This window comes from Scomber scombrus, chromosome 8, assembly GCF_963691925.1.
Source record: "Scomber scombrus chromosome 8, fScoSco1.1, whole genome shotgun sequence".
Lineage (NCBI taxonomy): Eukaryota > Metazoa > Chordata > Actinopteri > Scombriformes > Scombridae > Scomber > Scomber scombrus.
Window position 1 is genome coordinate 30,047,829 of NC_084977.1, and position 20,000 is coordinate 30,067,828.

At 41.4% G+C, this 20,000-nt stretch overlaps 1 protein-coding gene across 6 annotated transcripts in view; it reads right to left on the minus strand.

Moving 5' to 3' along the window:
- The window catches only part of LOC133984390 (tensin-3-like), a 66,163-nt gene that overhangs the window by 27,652 nt on the left and 18,511 nt on the right, over nucleotides 1-20,000 (minus strand). For all 6 annotated transcript variants that reach the window (XM_062423689.1, XM_062423688.1, XM_062423686.1 and 3 more), the window contains 4 exons: nucleotides 14,943-15,878; nucleotides 7,740-7,870; nucleotides 6,134-6,242; nucleotides 5,966-6,034 (listed from right to left, as the gene is read on the minus strand). In XM_062423689.1, the coding sequence (XP_062279673.1) occupies nucleotides 5,966-6,034; nucleotides 6,134-6,242; nucleotides 7,740-7,870; nucleotides 14,943-15,878 (1,245 nt within the window). The remainder of the gene's footprint in view (nucleotides 1-5,965; nucleotides 6,035-6,133; nucleotides 6,243-7,739; nucleotides 7,871-14,942; nucleotides 15,879-20,000) is intronic.

Consider the following 20,000-nt stretch of genomic DNA (forward strand, 5'->3'; position numbering starts at 1 on the left):
AACTTTTGCTGTCTTGGGGAAAAATAACACAACTTCAGAGACAACAGTAGCAGAATTCATCTTTAGGTCAAAGCCAAACACACAACTCATCATAATGCATAAATCTTGCATCTATAAGTTTGTTGATGTATTTCTTTGGACAGCAATTTAACGACCACTTTGACCTCATGGAAAAATATCAAGCTATAAACAAGCTGATTTATCATATTTAACATTTTTCACTTGACAACCCAAAAATCATTTGGTGCATATGACTTCTGTGTTTTTGTATAATCTAATTTGGCATTTTTAAAGGCGAGAAGCCATCCTTAAATGTTGATTAAAACTGGGAAAATGTGCTTTAACAAGGAAAGGAAAGAAGGGAGGAAGAAGGAAGAAAAGGAGGGAGGGAGGAAGGGAGGAAGGAAGGAAGGAAGGAAGGAAGGAAGGAAGGAAGGAAGGAAGGAAGGAAGGAAGGAAGGAAGGAAGGAAGGAAGGAAGGAAGGGAGGAAGAAGGAAGGAAAGGAAGGGAGGAAAAATGAAAGAAGGGAGGGAGGGAGGAAGGAAGGATGGAAGGGAATAAGAAGGAAGGAAAGGAGGGAGGGAGGGAGGGAGGGAGGGAGGGAGGGAGGGAGGGAGGGAGGGAGGAAGGAAAGAAGGACAGAGGAAAGAAGGAAGGGGGGAAGGTAGGGGGAGGAAAGAAAGAGAGAAGGAGGGAGGAAGGAAGGAACAAAGGAAGGAAGGAGGGAAGGAAAGAAGGCGGGAGGGAGGAAGGAAGGACAGAAGGAAGGACGAAAGGGGGATGAAGGAAGGAAAGAAGGAAGGAAGGAAGGACAGAAGGAAGGAAGAAAGGAAAGAGAGGAAGGAAAGAAAGAGAGAAGGAGGAAGGGAGGAAGGACAGACGGAGGAAGGAAGGGAGAAAAGAAGGAACAGTCAAAACAGACGGGGTCAATTTGACCCGGGAGGACGACACGAAGGTTAAAAGGTGAAAGGTCATCCTTAAATGTGGATTAAAACTGGGATAAAAGTGGCTGAAAAGTGCATTTAAGACCCAAATTGAAACAAAAAAATCAAAGTAAAATCAAGTAAGATATCAGGTGGAGTAGTGTAATGTGGGACACCTTAAGCTCCAGTGCATTTATATACTTTTCTACAACATTAAAGTGAACATGATTGATGTTAAATCCAAGCAGGGGTGTCATGTAACAGAAATCATATGACTGTGTAGGTGTGAGGTCATAAATGGGGGGGCAGGAAAAAAGAGCCAAACAGGAAGTACCCCTTATAAAGTCCATTTAAAAGGTCAGTGACATCATATTGACCGAAAAATCAATGTTACGGATATAAACCCGGCATGAAGAAAAACAATGTTCTCAATTGATACACTATGTTTATGATGTATTTGAACATTAACCCTTTATAGAGCACTCATTAAAATACTTGGAAACTCAAAATTTAAACCCTATACAGACTTATCAGGGGGATATTACATGACTTTTTTCTAAATTTTTCATTTTTATGTTGCAAATCAAAGTCAGTGAAGTTACCATATATGGTTCATTGCTGGTCTAAGGTAAACATTTATATATATATATATAAAAAATCCAGCATCACAGAGAAGCATGTGGAGGCAATTTTTGATGTTTACAGAAGTTACCAAATATAGTTAATCGCCCCATAAAGGGTTAAATGATGCATATGCTTAAAAACTAATGTCCCAGATTTGACACAAGGAATGCTAATATATGTGCATATTATATTATATTTGAGTACAATATCTAAAAACTGTCTTCTGATTTAACAAGGAAAGATCTTGATGCTTTCATAATGATATAAGGTGTTGATGTAATGTATTGGATTCATATTTAAATATGGCACAAAAGTCAGAATGGCATTACCCTAATCCACCCTAAGTAATTCTTTAAGTCATTTCTTTCTACTCAATCTGGACCTTAAATCACCAAAATCAGTGTTTACTAGTCTGCTTTACTTCTTAAATATGTGCCGAGCCTGAGAGCAGCAGCAGAAACATCACCAGGTCCTCGGCGGTGAGATTAGCCTGGTGATAACCCGGTGGGAACTCCACTCTGGGGGGTTCGGCACAGCTGACTGACTGAGTGCATCATCATTGTTATTGTTGTTTTGGAGCTGCTTGCTGCTGCCGCCCCTCTGTAATCTCTCTCCACATTAAAGTAGCCTCTGGTCAAATTCAGATTGCAGTAATTACTGTAAACATAAAATAAAAATCATTGAAACGAAGGGGAATGTAACCGTTCTGTCTCGACATGGCAGATTGTTTCCCAGACGTTTGGTCCGTCTTTGACTGTGGGAAACAGGAAACTCGTGTCTGCCCCCAAAAATGGGAGTGAGCAAAAAGATATTTTGTGCCCTTTGTTAATTCTTCGGCGGACAGAGAGAGAAGAATCAGCTGTTTGTCTGTACACAAGTAATAATTCCTCTTTCATCGCCACCTTCTCCATCCTGCCGCCTCTCCGCTCAGACTAACATGTTTATAATAAACAGGCGGAGGTGGACCTGACCCTTTGAGAGGATGAACTTATCTGTGTGCAAAGAAAACACCATCATCAACATCACTTTGGTTTTGTTATCAATAAACAGATGAGAAGGTGCTACGGTCGCTATATGTTCTGTTTATATGCAGCAGATGAAAAACGATGTAAGATCAGTGTAAATAAGACACATGAGAGCAAAGTCAGAGCCCATATTTACTACTTTGACCTAATTTAACCCTCCTGTTGTCCTCGAGTCAAGGAAGGAAGGGAGGAAGAAGGAAGGATGGAAGGGAGGGAGAAGGAAGCAAAGGAGAATGGAAGGGAGGAAGAATGAAGGAAAGGAGGAAGGAAAGGAGGAAGAAGGAAGGAAAGGAGGGAGGGAGGAAGGAAAGAAGGGAGGAAAGGAATGAGGAAGGAAGGAATGAAAGGAGGGAGGAAGGAAGGGAGGAAAGGAAAGGAAAGAAGGAAGGGATGAATGAAGGAAGGACGGAGGAAAGAAGGAAGTAAGGAAGGTAGGAGGGAGGGAGGGAGGAAAGAAGGAAGGAGGGAAGGAGGGAGGGAGAAAGGAAAAGAGGAAGGGAGGAAGGAAGGAAGGAAGGAAGGAAAGAAGGACAGAGGAAAGAAGGAAGTAAGGACGGTAGGGGGGATGAAAGAAAGAGAGAAGGAGGGAGGGAGGAAGGAAGGAAGGAAGGAAGGAAGGAAGGAAGGAAGGAAGGAAGGAAGGACAGAAGGAAGGGGGATGGAGGAAAGAAAGAAGGAAGGGAGGAAAGAGAGAGGAAGGAAAGAAAGAGAGAAGGAGGAAATAAAGAGAGAAGGAGGGAGGGAGGAAGGACAGATGGAAGTAAGGAAGGGAGGAAAGAAGGAACAGTCAAAACAGACGGGGTCAATTTGACCCGGGGGGACGACAGGAGGGTTAATAAAGATATTTAACTAAAAACAGGCTTATAAACACTCCCAGTTTCACACTGCCTTCATACTCAAATGCTTTTATTAGTACATGCAGGAAGTAATGAGTAAACATTAGCTTCTGTATTAATCTGTATTTAACATTATTTTCTATATTCTGGATATTCGATGTGTTTAGTGACAACATTATTGGCTTTTATACATGCAACCCTAATTGCAACAGTCTTTAGAAGTATTAAAGTATTATCCTGCAGTAGTTTAAAGATCACTGTGTTAGCCGAGTTACATCTGTGTATGTTTAGTTCAGTAAATAAGTGCAGTTTGTATCTTGTTAAACAGTTTATGTATCTTTAGATATGTAGTAGTAGTTTTAGGTCCCTTGTGATAACTTGGGTGAACTATTACTACTATTTTGGGTAGCTGGGGTTCAAGTAAGGACCAAGAAACCTCAGCACAGTTAGCGGAGTCAGAGAAGCTTTGAATGTTCCTGTCAGGAAATATTACAAACTGTGGGATAAATACTAGTTTTATCCTTTTTTACATGCAAGTCCTTTGGAAGTTTTCCTCCTAAATGAGTTAAGCCAAGGCTCTCGTTAAGCTTCAACCAATAAAATCCCCTCAAGACGTGTTTTTAAAGCAGACATGTCATGGTTTTTGTGGTTTTCTGTCACTTGTCTGCTTTTAAGATATCAAACGTTAAACATGACCCTAAACTTGAGGTGAAGGTATATAAAAATGTTGCATTAAACTCAGAAGCCAGGCCTTTAGTCTGGATGCTCTGGATGCAAAGTTACTTCAACTTTTTCCTCCAACTGATGCCACAAATGTTGTTGCTAAGATTGTTACTAAGGCTGTTTCATGATTTGCATATTTCAGAACAGATTAATTCTCAAACATACGCAGATGTATTGAGACGTTTATATTTCCAGTAAAGAACAAGAAAAAAGATTTAAAAAATCCTATAAATACTGTTTGTTTACGTAGCCTCCGGAGCCAGAGGAAGCTTACTGGAGCTAACCAATCAGAATCAGGCCCGGCTGTAGGAGTGCCTTAAAGTCACAGGAGCTCAAACAGACACTGAGCTAAGGTGTTGCATTAAGGGCCAGTATAAGATAAATAATGTGTTTTTAGCTAAATAATAAAAACTTAATCCAGTATAGCTCCAGAATGAAAAACATGGATCGGGAAATGTGCATGTCTCCTTTAAAATATATGACAAAGCATCACTTAAAATAACTCATCCTGCTCCCTCAGTGAAAAATCTAAGATCTATGAATATGCAGTTATTTTTATATATTATAATAAGCTTAACTATTGGATACAAGATGTATCGTACTACAGTGAAAAGTCCCTTCTCAGTGTGCGTGCAATGGAGGCTTTAAACTCAGAAAAAACTGTCTTCCTTAATCAGATAAATGTAAAAACAAACAAACTTGTAGTGTCAAGCCTTGCACTTTAAAAGGTCAAACATCTAAGTGAAGTAACAGTAAGCAAAACACACTTTTGAGAGGAGGCGGAGTCTAAAATGTTTCTATAGACGCTGGCCGAGCTGTGCAACGCTGCTGGAGGAACAAATATTTTACAGCCAACAGAGAGTTTGATCTTTAGTACCTTTATCATTTGAGGTATTCGTCTATAAACTAAGTCATACTGTGTGTTCGTGTGTATTTCTCCGCGTGGGGAAAAAAAAGCACAAAAAGTTTAAAGCCACCACAGGAACATGACAACCGCTCGGATCAGATATGAACGTCAGCCACTGAAACACGCTACTGTTTTTTTTACTTTTTTCTTCTTCTTCTTCTTCTTTTGACACCACTACCAGTAAATTCCTTCTGCAGCTGTGCGTGGTACGTATCTGTTTAGGCACCGGTCTCTCCGGATGTCCCGGGCCAACAAAAGACCCTCCCCTCTCCTCCTGTCCCCTCCCAGAACAGGACGTGAGTGGACATCCTGCAAGCAGTGGTCTCTTCCTCTGTTACCGTCGACTATTATTAGCGGTCAGCGAGCATCAGCTGTCCTGCATAAGGCCTAAAAGGATATCTACAGTAAAACCTCCCTTTGTATATACCCCCAAACTGCTTCTTTTTTTCCTTTTTTTTCCTTTTTTTACCTCAATATGATGTAAGAAACCTAAAAATAATGAACCCTATTTAGCCAGAAACAAACACTCACAGTCTGTTTCTAACCAGACTTACCAAAAACAGAGCCATGCCCACATTTGCAGCCAATGGCAACAATGAGCGAGCCAGGTGTGTGTGTGTGTGCGTGGGTGTGTGAGCGTGTGTGTGTGTGTGTGTTTTGATATATTGTGCCAGGAGTACATTCCAGCCGGCTCCTGAACCCTGTCCGGCAACTATCAGGGGTTCGAGTGTTTTGGTTGTAACTTTCTCGCCAGTCAGGCTTAAAAAACCACAGACACACACTTATATATAACTTGTCACACACACACACACACATACACACACACACACACACACACACACACACACACACACACACACACACACACACACACACACACACACACACACACACACACACACACACAGACTCCTGGGAAAGTGTACCTTGAGTCCAGCTGGGTTGCTCCCACTGGATGCTGGGTTTGAGCTGGGAAAACTCTGGGAAGTTTTTCACTAGGAAGGAGAATGAGAAGGAAAAGACACTGATAAGATTGCAAAACAGAGAAACACCCACAAGTGAGAAGTGTCCATTTTTTTGGCGTTATCGCTTACCGTAGGGCGTCGGAGGAGTCACTGGGAAGGACGGAGTGGACGGGACGATGTCGGCGTTATCCGTTTGTCCCCGAAAATCCATGCTGTTGGTTTTGTAGAGAAGCCCGTACTTTAAAAAATAAGGGAAAAATAAGTAAGAAAAGAAACAAGGAGGGTTTTTTTTTTTTTTCAAAGTCTTATGAGTTGACAAGCCCACACACACACACACACACACACACACACACACACACACACACACACATGAACACACCAGCAGATATCAGTCTTGTGATCTGTGTGTGGCTACAGACTGTGTTTTGGTGTAAACAGTCGGGCCATTCAAGCCGCCCAGCCATAAGAACGAGCACAAGAAAGCAGAAAGCGCGACTGAAAAGAAAAACAAAAGACAGACAGATGGAGGGAGGAAGGAATGAAAGGTAGAAAAGAAAAGCTTAAGTAAGATAAGAGCAACACATGTTCACCAAGGAGACAGTTCACCGCTAAACTTCTCGCATGGTTTCGTTTCAATAAAGGTTCAAATGATCCAAAATGTCACCAAGAAAAGTCCAAAGAAAAGAATCCAAAGACTGAAAACTGATTTGTGTATCAGAGGTTTTTTTCCACCTTTAGCATCTACAACAGTAACATGCTGCTTATACACTGATGCTTCAGTATTAATAATAAAATGTATTATAATATATCAGTCATGGTCACCTGAATTTCTGCAAAATTTGTACTTTACCTACGTAGGGTTTTTGCATTGTGGTATCACTACATTTACTTAAATTGTCTATATTTATATTCTTGGGCTCTACTTTGATATCTGTTCATGATTTCCAGTTAAAAATAACTCCTTATTTATCTTATAGTGTCTCTTCATGGAGCCACTCAGTTCAGCCTCTGTCTGAAACAAGCCGTTTCAACTCCTGTCTCTTTAAGCCTGAGCTTGAAGGATCTGAGAGAGGTTCACTATTTTTTCAAGTCTGTCTTAAAGCAACAGTCAGGTGTCCAAATGAACACTGAAGTGGGTTTTTCTTGCTGTAATCCTTTCCTCTCTTCACACCGGTCCTCAGGAGATCCCTTCATAATGCACTAATGGAAGTAATGGTCCTCCTTCTGTGCAAAAATATATTTAAAAGTTGATCTGAAGCTAATATGAAGCTTCAGTCGTCCAAATGAGTCAAATCTTCATCTTCTATGTTTCAACGTTGCAGTATTTTTAGTGCCAAAGTCTTTTTGTTACTATACTTCCACCACAGCTCAACAGGGAAACACTAAGAGGGAATCTGATGCTAAAAAGACTGTAAATGTGTCAGATATCACTTGATATGACTAACTCAGACTGATGAAGATCAATAGAAGCTGATCATCTACTTTTAAATGCATTTTTACACTAAATGTGGATTTTGTCCTCCATCACTTTACACTGAAAGCACATTTGATGGAGATATTTTAATAGTCAGTATGAACAGGAGGAATGATTACAGAGAGGAAAAAACGTCTTTCACTGCTTCCATAAATGACAGATCCATTTTTTTCTACTATGTTTGAATGTATCAGTGTTTAAATATCTCCTACTATAAGAGAAGTGTAACTACCAAATGAGATGAACAGAGGAAGTGTTTACCTGAGGAGACAGTGAGGGGGGGCTGTGAAGAGGGGAGCCTCTGAAGCCCTGAGGCCCATTAACTCTCCACCCTGGACTGCGGAGACCACCACAGTCTGTCACATCGCTGACCTGTTTGTGCTGCGTCCAACCTGATCAGAAAAAGAGAGATAAAGAGAGGAGTGAGCGAAGAAGAGAGGGAGGCAGACACGGAGAGCCAGACAGCCAGACAGATAACAATCTGATATGTAATCAACCAATGAATCAAACTCAGTCATGTGTTCGATATGAAATTAAATATCCACAAACAGTTGCGTCTGTTCTTCTAGATATCCATAACATTACATCTCATGACACCTTGTTATTATGACAACAAAAGGTGATGACACAGGTTCATGTTTGGCTTGTTTGTTTCAGACAAAAGCATCTATCAGTGTGTTTATCAGCAGCGCACGAGGCAGAGTCTGTGACTAAGCAAGACTTCACTGTGACCAGATGGTGGAACAACATGGCGTCCTGTCGGAAAAACATCTGTTGGAACAATCAGATGAGCGTAGATCATTACCCCCCCCTGGCTGGACCTCATCCAGAAAATATATAGATTTACTGAGTTAACTCTCATATGTGACTATAATTTATCACCAGCATAACGGATATGTAGTGTTTCTTTGACTAAACATCAAGCAATTATGAATATTTATATCACTTTTTCTGCTACTTAATGACAACCATACATTTAAGGTATATCTGATTTGACAGAGAGCAAAGGGTAAAGCATTAACTAGCTTAGAAATATATAAATAAATAAAATGTCTATTGATAAATAACAAAATATGCATAACAGAGGTGCTAAAGTTTGCAGTAATTTAGAAGCAGCAACATCATTAAATAGTTTATCTATGTGAGCAATGACAAGTAAAATCTCATGCTCATTAAATATCTAAAACAGAAGAACAAAATTTAAGGCAAAAAAACAGATTTAAGGCATCTGTATCAAAAATCAGCCTCAAAAGCCAAGTGCCATTCAGGCTCTACAGACTAATCTTTCAGTGTAAGTAATGGTACAAAATATTCACTGTTTGCATCTTCAATTGGAAAGTTTGGCTATTTGAAAACATGTCCATCCATGGGGGAAAGAAGTCATTTCTATCCTGTGATTATTTTTTGTCAAAGTCACCACATATATTTATCACAGCAAACTTTGAAGCCTGGTTAAGACTGAACACAAAATATACTTTTTTGAGTAGCAAAATACACTCACAAAGTTAAAAATAAGTTTAAAAAATCTGTAACAGGTATTCCCAAAGTACACGGCAACATCTGCAAGGTTACACCAAACTTTAAAAACATACAATACAAGATGAAATCAATAGTTCGGAGCTGTAATTTGTGTTGTGTGATGATGTGTGAATCTGCATCCTCCTCCTACCAATCAGACGTATCCTACCAACCTGTTGCATTAGATCTACACAGCTGCTCTACACACTATACTGCTGCATCTGGGTCAAACAGCTTATTGTCTTTATTTCAAATGATTGTTTGGCTGCAGATGGATTTGAATGCATTGTTGAACATGTGAAGGTGTGTCTGAGCTGAAATGAGGTGTCAGATGGGAGACAGAGCACCGTTATGACAGGCAGAAACAGCTTTTCTACTTATTATGTATAAACTGTATGAAGATTGTCGGGGGAGGAGGCCTTGAAGGATTTGTTAAACTCTCCACAGAAAACACCTGCCACTGGGTTTTTATACACTTTTATCAGCCAGCTGGCTAGATTAGATCCCTGGTTGCAGTTCATCAAGAATCTGGACCAGATGAGGGTCATATTTATTACAGAATACTTTGATATGGATAGATTGGCTGTATTTGGAGGCTGACTTTGGACTGATGTTTTTGCAGTAAGCTTAAAGTAGTAATGTGAATAAGGGGCTGCCAGTAATGATTATTTTCATAATCGACTAATCTGTCAATCGTCTTCTCACATTTTATTATCCCAGTTTTCCAGAGTCCAAGATGAAGCATTCAAATGTCTTGTTTTGTATGACCAGCAGTCCAAAACCCAAAGATACTCAGTTTACGCTCCTCCATTGGAGAAACTAGAAAACAGCACTTTTTTTTCTCAAGAAAATACTTAAAATGATAACACAGTTGCCAATGAATCTTCTGTTTCTCAACTAATCGTGGCAGCTCTACCAAGAAACTAAAATAAAAAATGGAGATGTGACAGTAGAGAGAAAAAGACATTTCAATCATTGTCTTACTTTACTGCGTTACAGCCTTTTTAAGACCATGGAAACACACCGAATCCCCAACCATACCACAGAAACCAAAGTCTGACTGGTATTACATCATTCTAGACATTTACCATTTATGGGATAAAACTCAATTGTGCATATCAACTATAAACAGCGATAAGGAACATTGTGAGCTCAGCTTTCAGTGTGATCATCCATCATGTAGAAATCACATGAAAGCCAAAAGTCAGTCAAACTGAAACTAATCCGGTTACTCTGCGACACCGGCGGGTCCGCTGAAGGTGCTTCCACTCTGGGTTTTTTTTTTTCTAGTGTCGAGTATCATCGCGCTTGTATTTGAGAGAGCAGACGGCTTTTTCTCTTTTGAAGAACTCGACCCTGAGATGATGAGAGGGAGAAGGGAGGCGTGATGCAAACACACTGGATAGCAAAGTGTTGTGTTGGACTTCAAAAGCATTCCTGATCGCTTACAAATTCCTGCCTCAAAACATCGCCTCGAAATCATGCTTTACTAGACTCCTGCACACACACACACACACACACACACACACACACACACACACACACACACACACACACACAGATTGTCACAGTAACCGATCAGTGAAATATTAGAGCTACTGCTTCAAATATGCCCCGAGGAGCTATCAACCTCCTTCCCCCCAAACACAATCGCTGGCCTACATACACACAATCACATATGTTCAATTTCCCTGAGTTCAAATTCCATGATTGGAGGAGAACTTGAAGACCTTTCGCTGACCTGATGTCGTACAAAAAGAAATGCAGGGTCAAAGGTTAAACGTCAGCAGTAATGTAACCCCGCGTGGCACATGGTCGCGGATCACCAATAACCACAGCTGCCTCGGAGTAGCATGATTCAGGAGGTGTCACGGCCGTTCTCGTCAGCCCTCGACTCTGTCAGGAGCTCCCAAATGAAGCATCGGGCCGGTCTGAGGTTCGCTTTGATGGAACAGCTGCTCTGTATGCAAAGAACTGGGAAGTGATTACATCACGCACACACCTATTGACCTGCAGGCTGTCAAACACTAAATGAATCAGGCGCGGAGGTCACGGCAGAAATGTGCCTCATCCTTCGGGCTCTGTCCCAATGGATACGAAGGAGAATAAATCTGTCATATGTCCCAGCAGGATGAGAGGAAAGGAGCGCCCAAGAAGCTGAACCGAGACACACGGGTCAAGAAAACGTTCAGGTTCAAAGTTTCACTTGTCCTCGAGTCATTTTAGGTTTAATGGCGTTTTGAAAGAACATCAAAAGACGTACAGGACAGTAAGTAAGAACAACCAGTGTGTAAGTTTACTGCATGTCAAACTCAGTCCTGATCGCTATCTGTGTCATACTTTACGATTATGGATTTTAGGCGTGACAGATTGTAGATTAATGTGCAGTGACTTATGGCACTACGATGTCAACAGAAATAAAGTGTATGAAAGCCAGCACACGCCATGGATCCTATTGACTTTCTTGGCAACATCTACTCTGCCTCTCATTAGCTTACCTTAATGTTCTTACCCTAACCGATCTTACTCCTCACACCTAAACCTAACCAACCTAAGCAACGAAGGGGAACAAGTGCTAGCCAATCAAAGGAACAGGAGGGTTGGTGGCTCAGGAGGTAGAGCGGTCATCCCCCGATTGGAAGATTGGCGGTACGATTCCCGGCTCTTCCAGTCCACATGTCGATGTGTCCTTGGGCAAGACACTTAACCCCGAAATTGCTCCCGTTGCTGCGCCAACGGTGTATGAATGTGTATCAATGGTTAAATTCCCCCTGATGAGCAGGTTGGCACCCTGCGTGGTAGCTCCTGCCATCAGTGTATGAATGTGTGTGAATGGGTGAATGAGTTGTAGTGTAAATACTAGAAAGGCGCTATATAAGTACAGTCCATTTACCATTTGGTCTTGCCAAGAAAAGCAGTGGGATCTGTAATGATACATCTTCGAGACTGTCCTCTGAAGAAAAACGTAACCATCGTAATGCCAGTGGCTCAAAACGACCAATATTTACGTTGAAATGACAGATGCCATCTAGTGGCCGCAGTAATTATCACCAGAAATGACGTCAATATAGCGACAAAGCCCACAAAGGGAGGAGGTTGGGTTAGATTGCGTCGGGTGATTCAACAAAACAGAGGACTTTGCCACAAGAGATCATTGTTCCTTTCCTGTTTCCAACCATGAAATCAAGTCTGTTCTTTAAAAAGCATCAAAACTACAATCTTCCTTTAACTTTAACCATGTGGTTATTATTGTAACCATGACCACGAGGGTCACCTAAGGTTAACCAACCCCACGTTTCTTCAATTAAATGATAATTTTCACCCAACCCATGATCTCTCCCTGAAGTGGTTTTTGTGCCTAAACCTAACCAGATCTCAACCACAGAGTTGTCACATCATAAAACAGCATTTTTTATTTTTTTTTTATCTGTGATTTGAAACAGTTTGAAACAGACACAAATACATGATGTCATCCTTCTGATTACTGGCAATAGAGGCGCCAGATCAGAAAACACTGCTATGCGTTGTTATGGAGTCAAACGTTCAAATAACATATTTGGTTGCTGAATTTGGAAGACTTGTTACCATCATTTTCCTTTCCATCTCCATTGTTTGTTGTTTGGTTTGTGTGTGCCATATTTAGGACAAGATGCGTGTTTTTCCCTAAAACTTGCCAGTGTATTCTACGTCATTTCAAAGCCTTTTTAATGATGCATTCAATGTAACATCAGGTGTTTTGGGTTATATTATATGTAGCTATGTTTCAATATCTCATCCTATGATCTACGGATTCAGCTAATTTACACAGCAAAGCATTCAGTTAAACTTTAACTTTTGAAAACTCAATTTCTTTATCTGTATTTGAACAGTTCTGTTATTCTTTAATCAGAAGTTACACATCCTAATCCTTGATATAAATCTGCTTTGAGCTCAGTCCTGCTGCAGGCACGAGCGTCTTATATCCTTGACCAAAGCTTTGCAGATAAGGAGGAAATTAATTTAATCTCATCTTCAACAGCAAATCAGTGCGTTCTATAATTATATCAGTGCACAATGTTTTCTTTAGCTTGAGATTTACTGCGGTGAGAGGTCGAATGGGTCTGCCATTGCACACACACTTTAATTATGTAACCTTTTTCTGCCAAGCCCTGTATATTTCCATTTCCAAATAAGACAGATTGGAGTGTAAACACATCATTGTGTAGAGAGAGCAGAGGTCCTGATATTTTACACTGCACGAATATCCACTACCTGTTTAATAAAACGCTTCCACGCTTTCAGCAAACACTGCACGCATACACACACCACAGACATATACACACACACACACACACGAACACACAAACACACACATGCACACACACACAAACAGACCAGTAACAAACACAGATGCATGCCCCCCTCTCTCTCTCTCTCTCTCTCTCTCTCTCTCCCTCCCTTTCTCTCTCTCTCTCTCTCTCTCTCTCTCTCTCTCTCTCTCTCTCTCCCTCTCTCTCTCTCTTTCCTTCTCTCTTTCTCTTTCTCTTTCTCTCTCCCTCTCTCTCTCTCTCTGTCTCTCTCTCTCTCTCTCTCTCTCTGTCTCTCTCTCTTTCTCTCTCTCTCTCTCTCTCTCTGGTGGAGATTTCCACAATCAGCCAGTGCTTCAGTCCTTCAGTCTGGGTTATAAATGCTCCTCTGTGTGTGTGTGTGTGTGTGTGTGTGTGTGTGTGTGTGTGTGTGTGTGTGTGTGTGTGTGTGTGTGTGTGTGTGTGTGTGTGCAGGCTGAGTTCAGCTCTACATTATAACAAGCTCAGCCTGGAAGCTTCATCTAACCACCAGCCTGTTAGCACAGGTGTATTTTTCTTAGTGTGGCATGTCAAGCCAGTCGAAATGTCACAGTGGACTGCTGTGTGTCTCTGTGCGGGTAGAGATGTGTAAATGAACTGTATGCTTCAGTTAAAGGGCCAGTTCACCCAAAATACATACATATTTTATCAGAATTATATTTAGCAATGCAGATAATTTTGGCCTGAAAAGCTGAGGTGTCATGAAATCTGCCTTTTAAACATCAGCAATTCAATTTAGGCGAATGTTATTTTGTTCGTGGTAAAAATGACACAACTAAAAGTCTACACTTGCAGCTTTGTGAGTCTGTACTTATACATAGATACAGTGCTGCTTTGAGCTAAATGCTAACGTCAGCTCACAATAACAATGGTATTATACTGATGTTTAGGGAGCAATGCTTTTAATATTCTCCATCTGGACATTTGGTAATTTGTACTAAAACACAAAGTACAACTGAGGCGGATGAGAACATCATTAGTTTTGCAGATATTTGATCATAAGCCAAATGGTTTGACCAGATGATAGATTTTAAAAAAAATCAGAATATCAACAAAGTTAATTCATCCTGAGGTGAACATAAATGTCTGTAGCGAATTTCATAACCAATCCACCAAATAATAGTCAAAACATTTCAGTTAAAACCACAGATGTGAACCTCGTGATAATGAGTCAGGGGATCACCAAAGCTGTAGGTTTCATCATCTCTAAACCACAAATGCCTGCAGCAAATTTTTTGCCAGTGTATCACATAGATGAGGAAATATTTCACTGGATAAATAAGAAAAATCATGGTAATCCATCGGGTGTTTGTTGAGATATTTCAGTTACCGCCACAAAAGTCAGTTTCATTGTGGGGGAAAGTTCACAGTCCGAGGATCGAGAATGTCTGTACAAAATAAAATGTCAATGCATAACAGTGGTGGAACAACCAGCCAACCAACATTGACATCCCTATAGCAACTTTCTAAAAACTCAACATCAATGTGTCTTTAATTTTTTCATATAATTTGGGTGAAATGACCCTTTAAACTGTCTGCTCTCGCCACTGGAAAAAGGAATGTAGTCTTCAGTGTTTTTAAACCAATTTTAAACCAATATATTTATTTTGACAGGTCTTACCGGTAATGTGTGTATTTCCTTGGTGGCTGAGTCCGTTGGTTTGGAGGGAGGCGGATCGTGACAGGGGGGCACAGCGGGTTGGAACAGGAACAAATGTGGGATCCAAATCCAGAATCAGCTGGTTCAGCTGCTCTATAGACTCATCAATGTCTGTGTCTAAAGACGCCATTTCCTCCTCCTCCTCTTGGCAAGGAGAAGTTTGTGAAGTGTGGGTCGTGCTTTGTGTGACACTGTCTGTGCAGTCCTCGTTCACCAGACCTCTCTGCACCGCTTCCCTGCTACTGAGCCCCCTCTGTGGCGTAACAGGAGATGCCAAAGGTGGAGGTTTCTCTTTTCTCGTCCTGTTCGTCCTCTCTTGCCCGTTTACCGCGACGTAGTTTTCAGTGCGGACATCGACTATCTGCTGCTGAACCCAGGAGTGAGTGGAGTACTCAGTTTGAGCTGATCTCTGCACTTCAGGCAGGGTCTCGGACGAGAGGGAGCACATACTGCTCGAGCTCGGCATGTCTAAAGTAGAAGTCGCCACATCATCCTCATCATCCAGTATATCAGTCTCCCTCTCGATGGATGACACCTCTCCATTGATAGTGTGCCCCAAGCCAGACTCATCTCCAGTCATCTCCCCCTCCCCTCCGCTGCATACACCGAGCTCAGTCATAACCTCCAGAAGAGGCTGAGCAAGCTCGATGTCGACCCCAGGGAGAAACCTCTCTGCCCGGGTGCGCTGGTCCAGAGTGGCCCCTCTCTTCTGTCTGGCTCCGGTCGGCCCCTGAGAGGCAACAGACAGGCCCGAGTCACTGCTGGCAGACGGAGCTCGGTCACTGCAGCTCGGGCTGCTGGTCGTCAGGGGGAACGAAGCTCCTTCCTCACTACTCTTCTTCTTCCTCACTTTGGCATATAAACTGCTATTTCCAGGGTCCAGGATATGAAGGGGAGCTGTGAAGACAAAACACTGTGTTACATATAAAGGTTTACATGTTGACAGAAGGGTGAAGAGTATCACCAGTCACATTAGGGCTGCAACTCACAACTTTAATTCATTATTATCTTATCTTATTCATGCGATTTGTCAACAAAATGGAAGAAAATAGAGAAAAATATACATCACAGAGCACATGGAGACATATTTAAATTGCATGTTATGTCCAAAAAATGGTCCCAAACTTAAAGATATTCAGTGTACAATAAAAGGAAAAGAGAAAGTTAGAAAATATTCACATTAAAGAAGCTGGAACTAGATAATTGTTTTGCATTCATGCTTAAAAAAAATGATGATAATGATGTTTGATTGATTATCAAAGTGGTTGCAGCTTCATTTTCTGTCCATCCACTAATCAATTAATTGATTAATCATTTCAGGCATATTTAAATTGCATGTTATATCCAAAAAATGGTCTAAAACCATTTCACCACTTCAAGATATTCAGTGTACAATGAAGGGAAAAGAGAAAACTAGAAAATATTCACATTTAAGAAGATGGAATCAGATCCTTTTTGGGGCATTTTTGCTTAAAAATGATGATAATGATTCTTGATTGATTATAAAGATTAATCATTTCAGACATATTTAAATGCTAGATATTCACTGTACAATAAAGAAAACCATTTACCAGTAAGTATTCATATTTAAGTTGGAATCAGATCATTTTTGGTATTTATAAGATGATAATGATGTTTGATTGATGATCAAAATGGGTGCAGATTCATTTTCTGGTGATTAACTGATTAATCATTTCAGCTCCAACATAAATAATATACATTTAATGCAGCAGTCCTATCAGTCAAAGGTTTAAAGCAGCCTGTGTGTAGCCTGTGAGGCAAAATCCAGGGCATGGTAACATTTGAAGATGATGTAGCGGAAAATGTCAACTCTGTTTACCAACTATTTTCTTTCATTTGCATTCTAGCAGCACTAATAAGAGATATTTTAATGAGTAAATCAAAGTTAAGATGTAAAAGTCACAATCTTTGCATTCTTGCTGTATGACTCCGTACCTGCACGACTACTGTATATGATTCATTATGACACACACGCATAAACACACCACCTGTTGGACCACAGCCACGACTCCAGACACACTTCATGTAGATAAAACAGAGCCCCTTTGTATAGTCTGGCGGATGCATATGTGTGTATTTGTGACTGTGTGTGTGTGTGTGTGTGTGTGTGCATGTGTGTGTCATGCAAAGGGCATGCCTGTCACAGCAGTCTGTACCTGATAAAGTCAGATAGAGCTGATTGCACACACACAAAAAACCACACGATAACGCTCCGTTTTGTTATACTTTAAGTAACCGTAGCAACATGAGAATATATTTCTGAACAAGTCTAAAAGTTTGGAAACACCTAGACGGTAAAACATCAAACAAAAACTCCTTTTTTTGGATAAAGGTTAACAGACTTAGATGAGATAAGAGCGTCTCGTACAGTCAGTGATTGCGACAGTACATACAGTGCATACCAGAGCTGTATGAGCAGAGCCTCTTAAGTCCAGAGAGGCAATAAACTCAAATACCAGACATGCATGTTAAAACCTCACAGCTGGTCTAATAAGCCTTAAACACACATGCACAAACAAGTATGCTAAAAAAACTGATAAATACACTTTGTAACTATAACAATATGACTATCAGAATAAGCTGTATCGCTCAAAACTACCATGCAAACTGTCATGAGCAGCATCAAGAAAAGCAGCTTTACTTTACCAGCAAGTCCCTGAGAAGAGAGTGAGCGGCTGAACTCTCACCGTTCCCTCTGCACACTAGAAACAGGATGGAAATAACTTGCTGGAGTCTCCCCTCGGAGAGTCAGAGAAAGAGGAAAAGAGAAAACAGATGACAAGCAGAAAGGAAAAGGATAAAAAAGAGGAGGGGGGGGTGAGAACGAGGACGAGGACAGAATAAAAAAAATAAAAGAAAGAGGATGAGAGAGATAGAAAAGAAGAGAGGCTGATTCTTTTGAGTTGGAAGTCTCTCTTTCCTCCTCTGCTGCTGCTGCTGCTGCCGTCCTCTCTGTCTCTCTCAGGCTGCCACAGGAAAACAAGCAAAGAACATTCTTTCTCTTAAGGTGCTAACAGCCCCCCTATGTCCACCCCCCCCCACCACCACCACCACCACCACCTCCCCTACTCTCTCTCTCTTTCTCTCTCTTTTTTCCCCCCTCTCTCATGTCACTCCTTCCTCGCCTGCTCCGTCCCTGCACTATGAATCCCCGCCTTCACCGTCACCACCGTTTTTTGAAATTAGCCTCCCCCCCTCCTTTTTTCCCCCTCCTCACCCCTCCTCCTCCTCCTCCTGCATCCTGTCCCGGCTGACACAGGTAGGCAAATGCTGCGGAGTGAGTGAGTGTGTGCTTGTGCATTTTTTATGTCTTTTTGGAAGGGGGCTGAGGAGTGGATCATTCACTAGCCGGCATGCATGCAAGCGTGACCACATTTCCACAGGTGGGAGAGTTTGTGCAACACATGTAATGCACATTTAAGAAATAAAGAAACAGAAAGCACACAGACCTTGAGCTGGCCAAATATGGAGAGGGGGGGGAATGTAAACATGCGGGCGGGCTCTGGAGAGACTTGTGTGCAGAAAAAGAAAAAAGAGGAGGAGGGGGACAAGGGGGATGGGGGTGGGAACATACATGCTAGTAGACAAATTGCAACCTGCAACTTGAACCTGGAAGAAACACGCAGAGGTAGAAAAAAAGAGTGAGACGGCACAGATAAAGAGAGGAGAAGAAAAGGTGAGAGCGGGAGAGGTAAAAGAAGACGATGGAGGGGAGATGGAGTGATAGAAAAGGCAGGAGGGGAGAGGAGGGGAGGGTAAAGTAGAACCACCTGTGGTTGAAAACAACATTCTTGTGACTGGCTGTGTTGCTTGCTTGCTAACTGGCACTCTCATTATACTCACGTGCATTAGGTGTGTGTGTGTGTGTGTGTGTGTGTGTGTGTGTGTGTGTGTGTGTGTGTGTGTGTGTGTGTGTGTGTGTGTGTGTGTGTGCCAGCAGTTAAAATAATGGCTATGTTTGTTTGTGTTCATGTGCATCTTTTAGAGTCTGTGTATATGTGCCTTTACATGCCACTTTTCCGCACACCCCCCCACCCCCAAAATGTGCAGCCTATCTAAATTACACGGCAGGCTGGAGCAGATTTAGCAATGGCATAAAACAGCTGGAACTGCAACCTCAACCCGCCAGTTAAAGTGATGTTTTCTGCTATCTGGACGTGTATGTGTTGTGTTTTTGTGTGTGTGTGTGTGTGTGTGTGTGTGTGTGTGTGTGTGTGTGTGTGTGTGTGTGTGTGTGTGTGTGTGTGTGTGTGTGTGTGAACAATTATTCTAACTAAATGGAAACTCCCGGAAAAAAAGCCGCCCATCCAAAATGCAGGGGTCTGGGCCGCTTGCCGTCTGGATGATTGCTGTTACACCCAAACGCAGGAACGTCAAAGAGGCCCTTTTGTAACCACAACAGTTGTAAGTTGTCACACTGATGACCAGACAATTACCCACAAGGCTGACCGCAGCGAAGGCCAGAGTCCAAACACATCCGCTCTGTGACTGGATCTTAAACCCACAGAGCAACATCACTTCTGAATAGCAGCCAGACGTACAGTATATTAATAGAGTTTTGGGGATTTTCTTTTTGGCTGTTTGGTGGCAGAAAAAAACTAAAGAAAGCTAAAAAAAAAAAAGAAGACATTTTTATTACATATTATCAGCTTATGAAGTCATTGTGGTGAGCTACTTCTACATAATCATCCCATTAGAATCATATATAAATCCAGTATTCTCTCCTTTAATATCCTTTATTCTAGTTTTCACCCATTTCTGAGAAATATCCAGTATATATATGTATGTTACCTTGTATGGAAGTTTGTGGGAATGTGCAATATGTTTACCTTTGTATTTATTGAGGCAACAGGTAGCATGGCATCATTTATTATTGTGCAAATGTGCAATTCTGTCATTTATATTGTATTTTTGTTGTGCAAATGTGCAACTTTACTTTTTACTTTCTTTGTTCTTTTTAACTATGGCGGCAGCTGTCTCAGCACTCAGAGTCCAAGA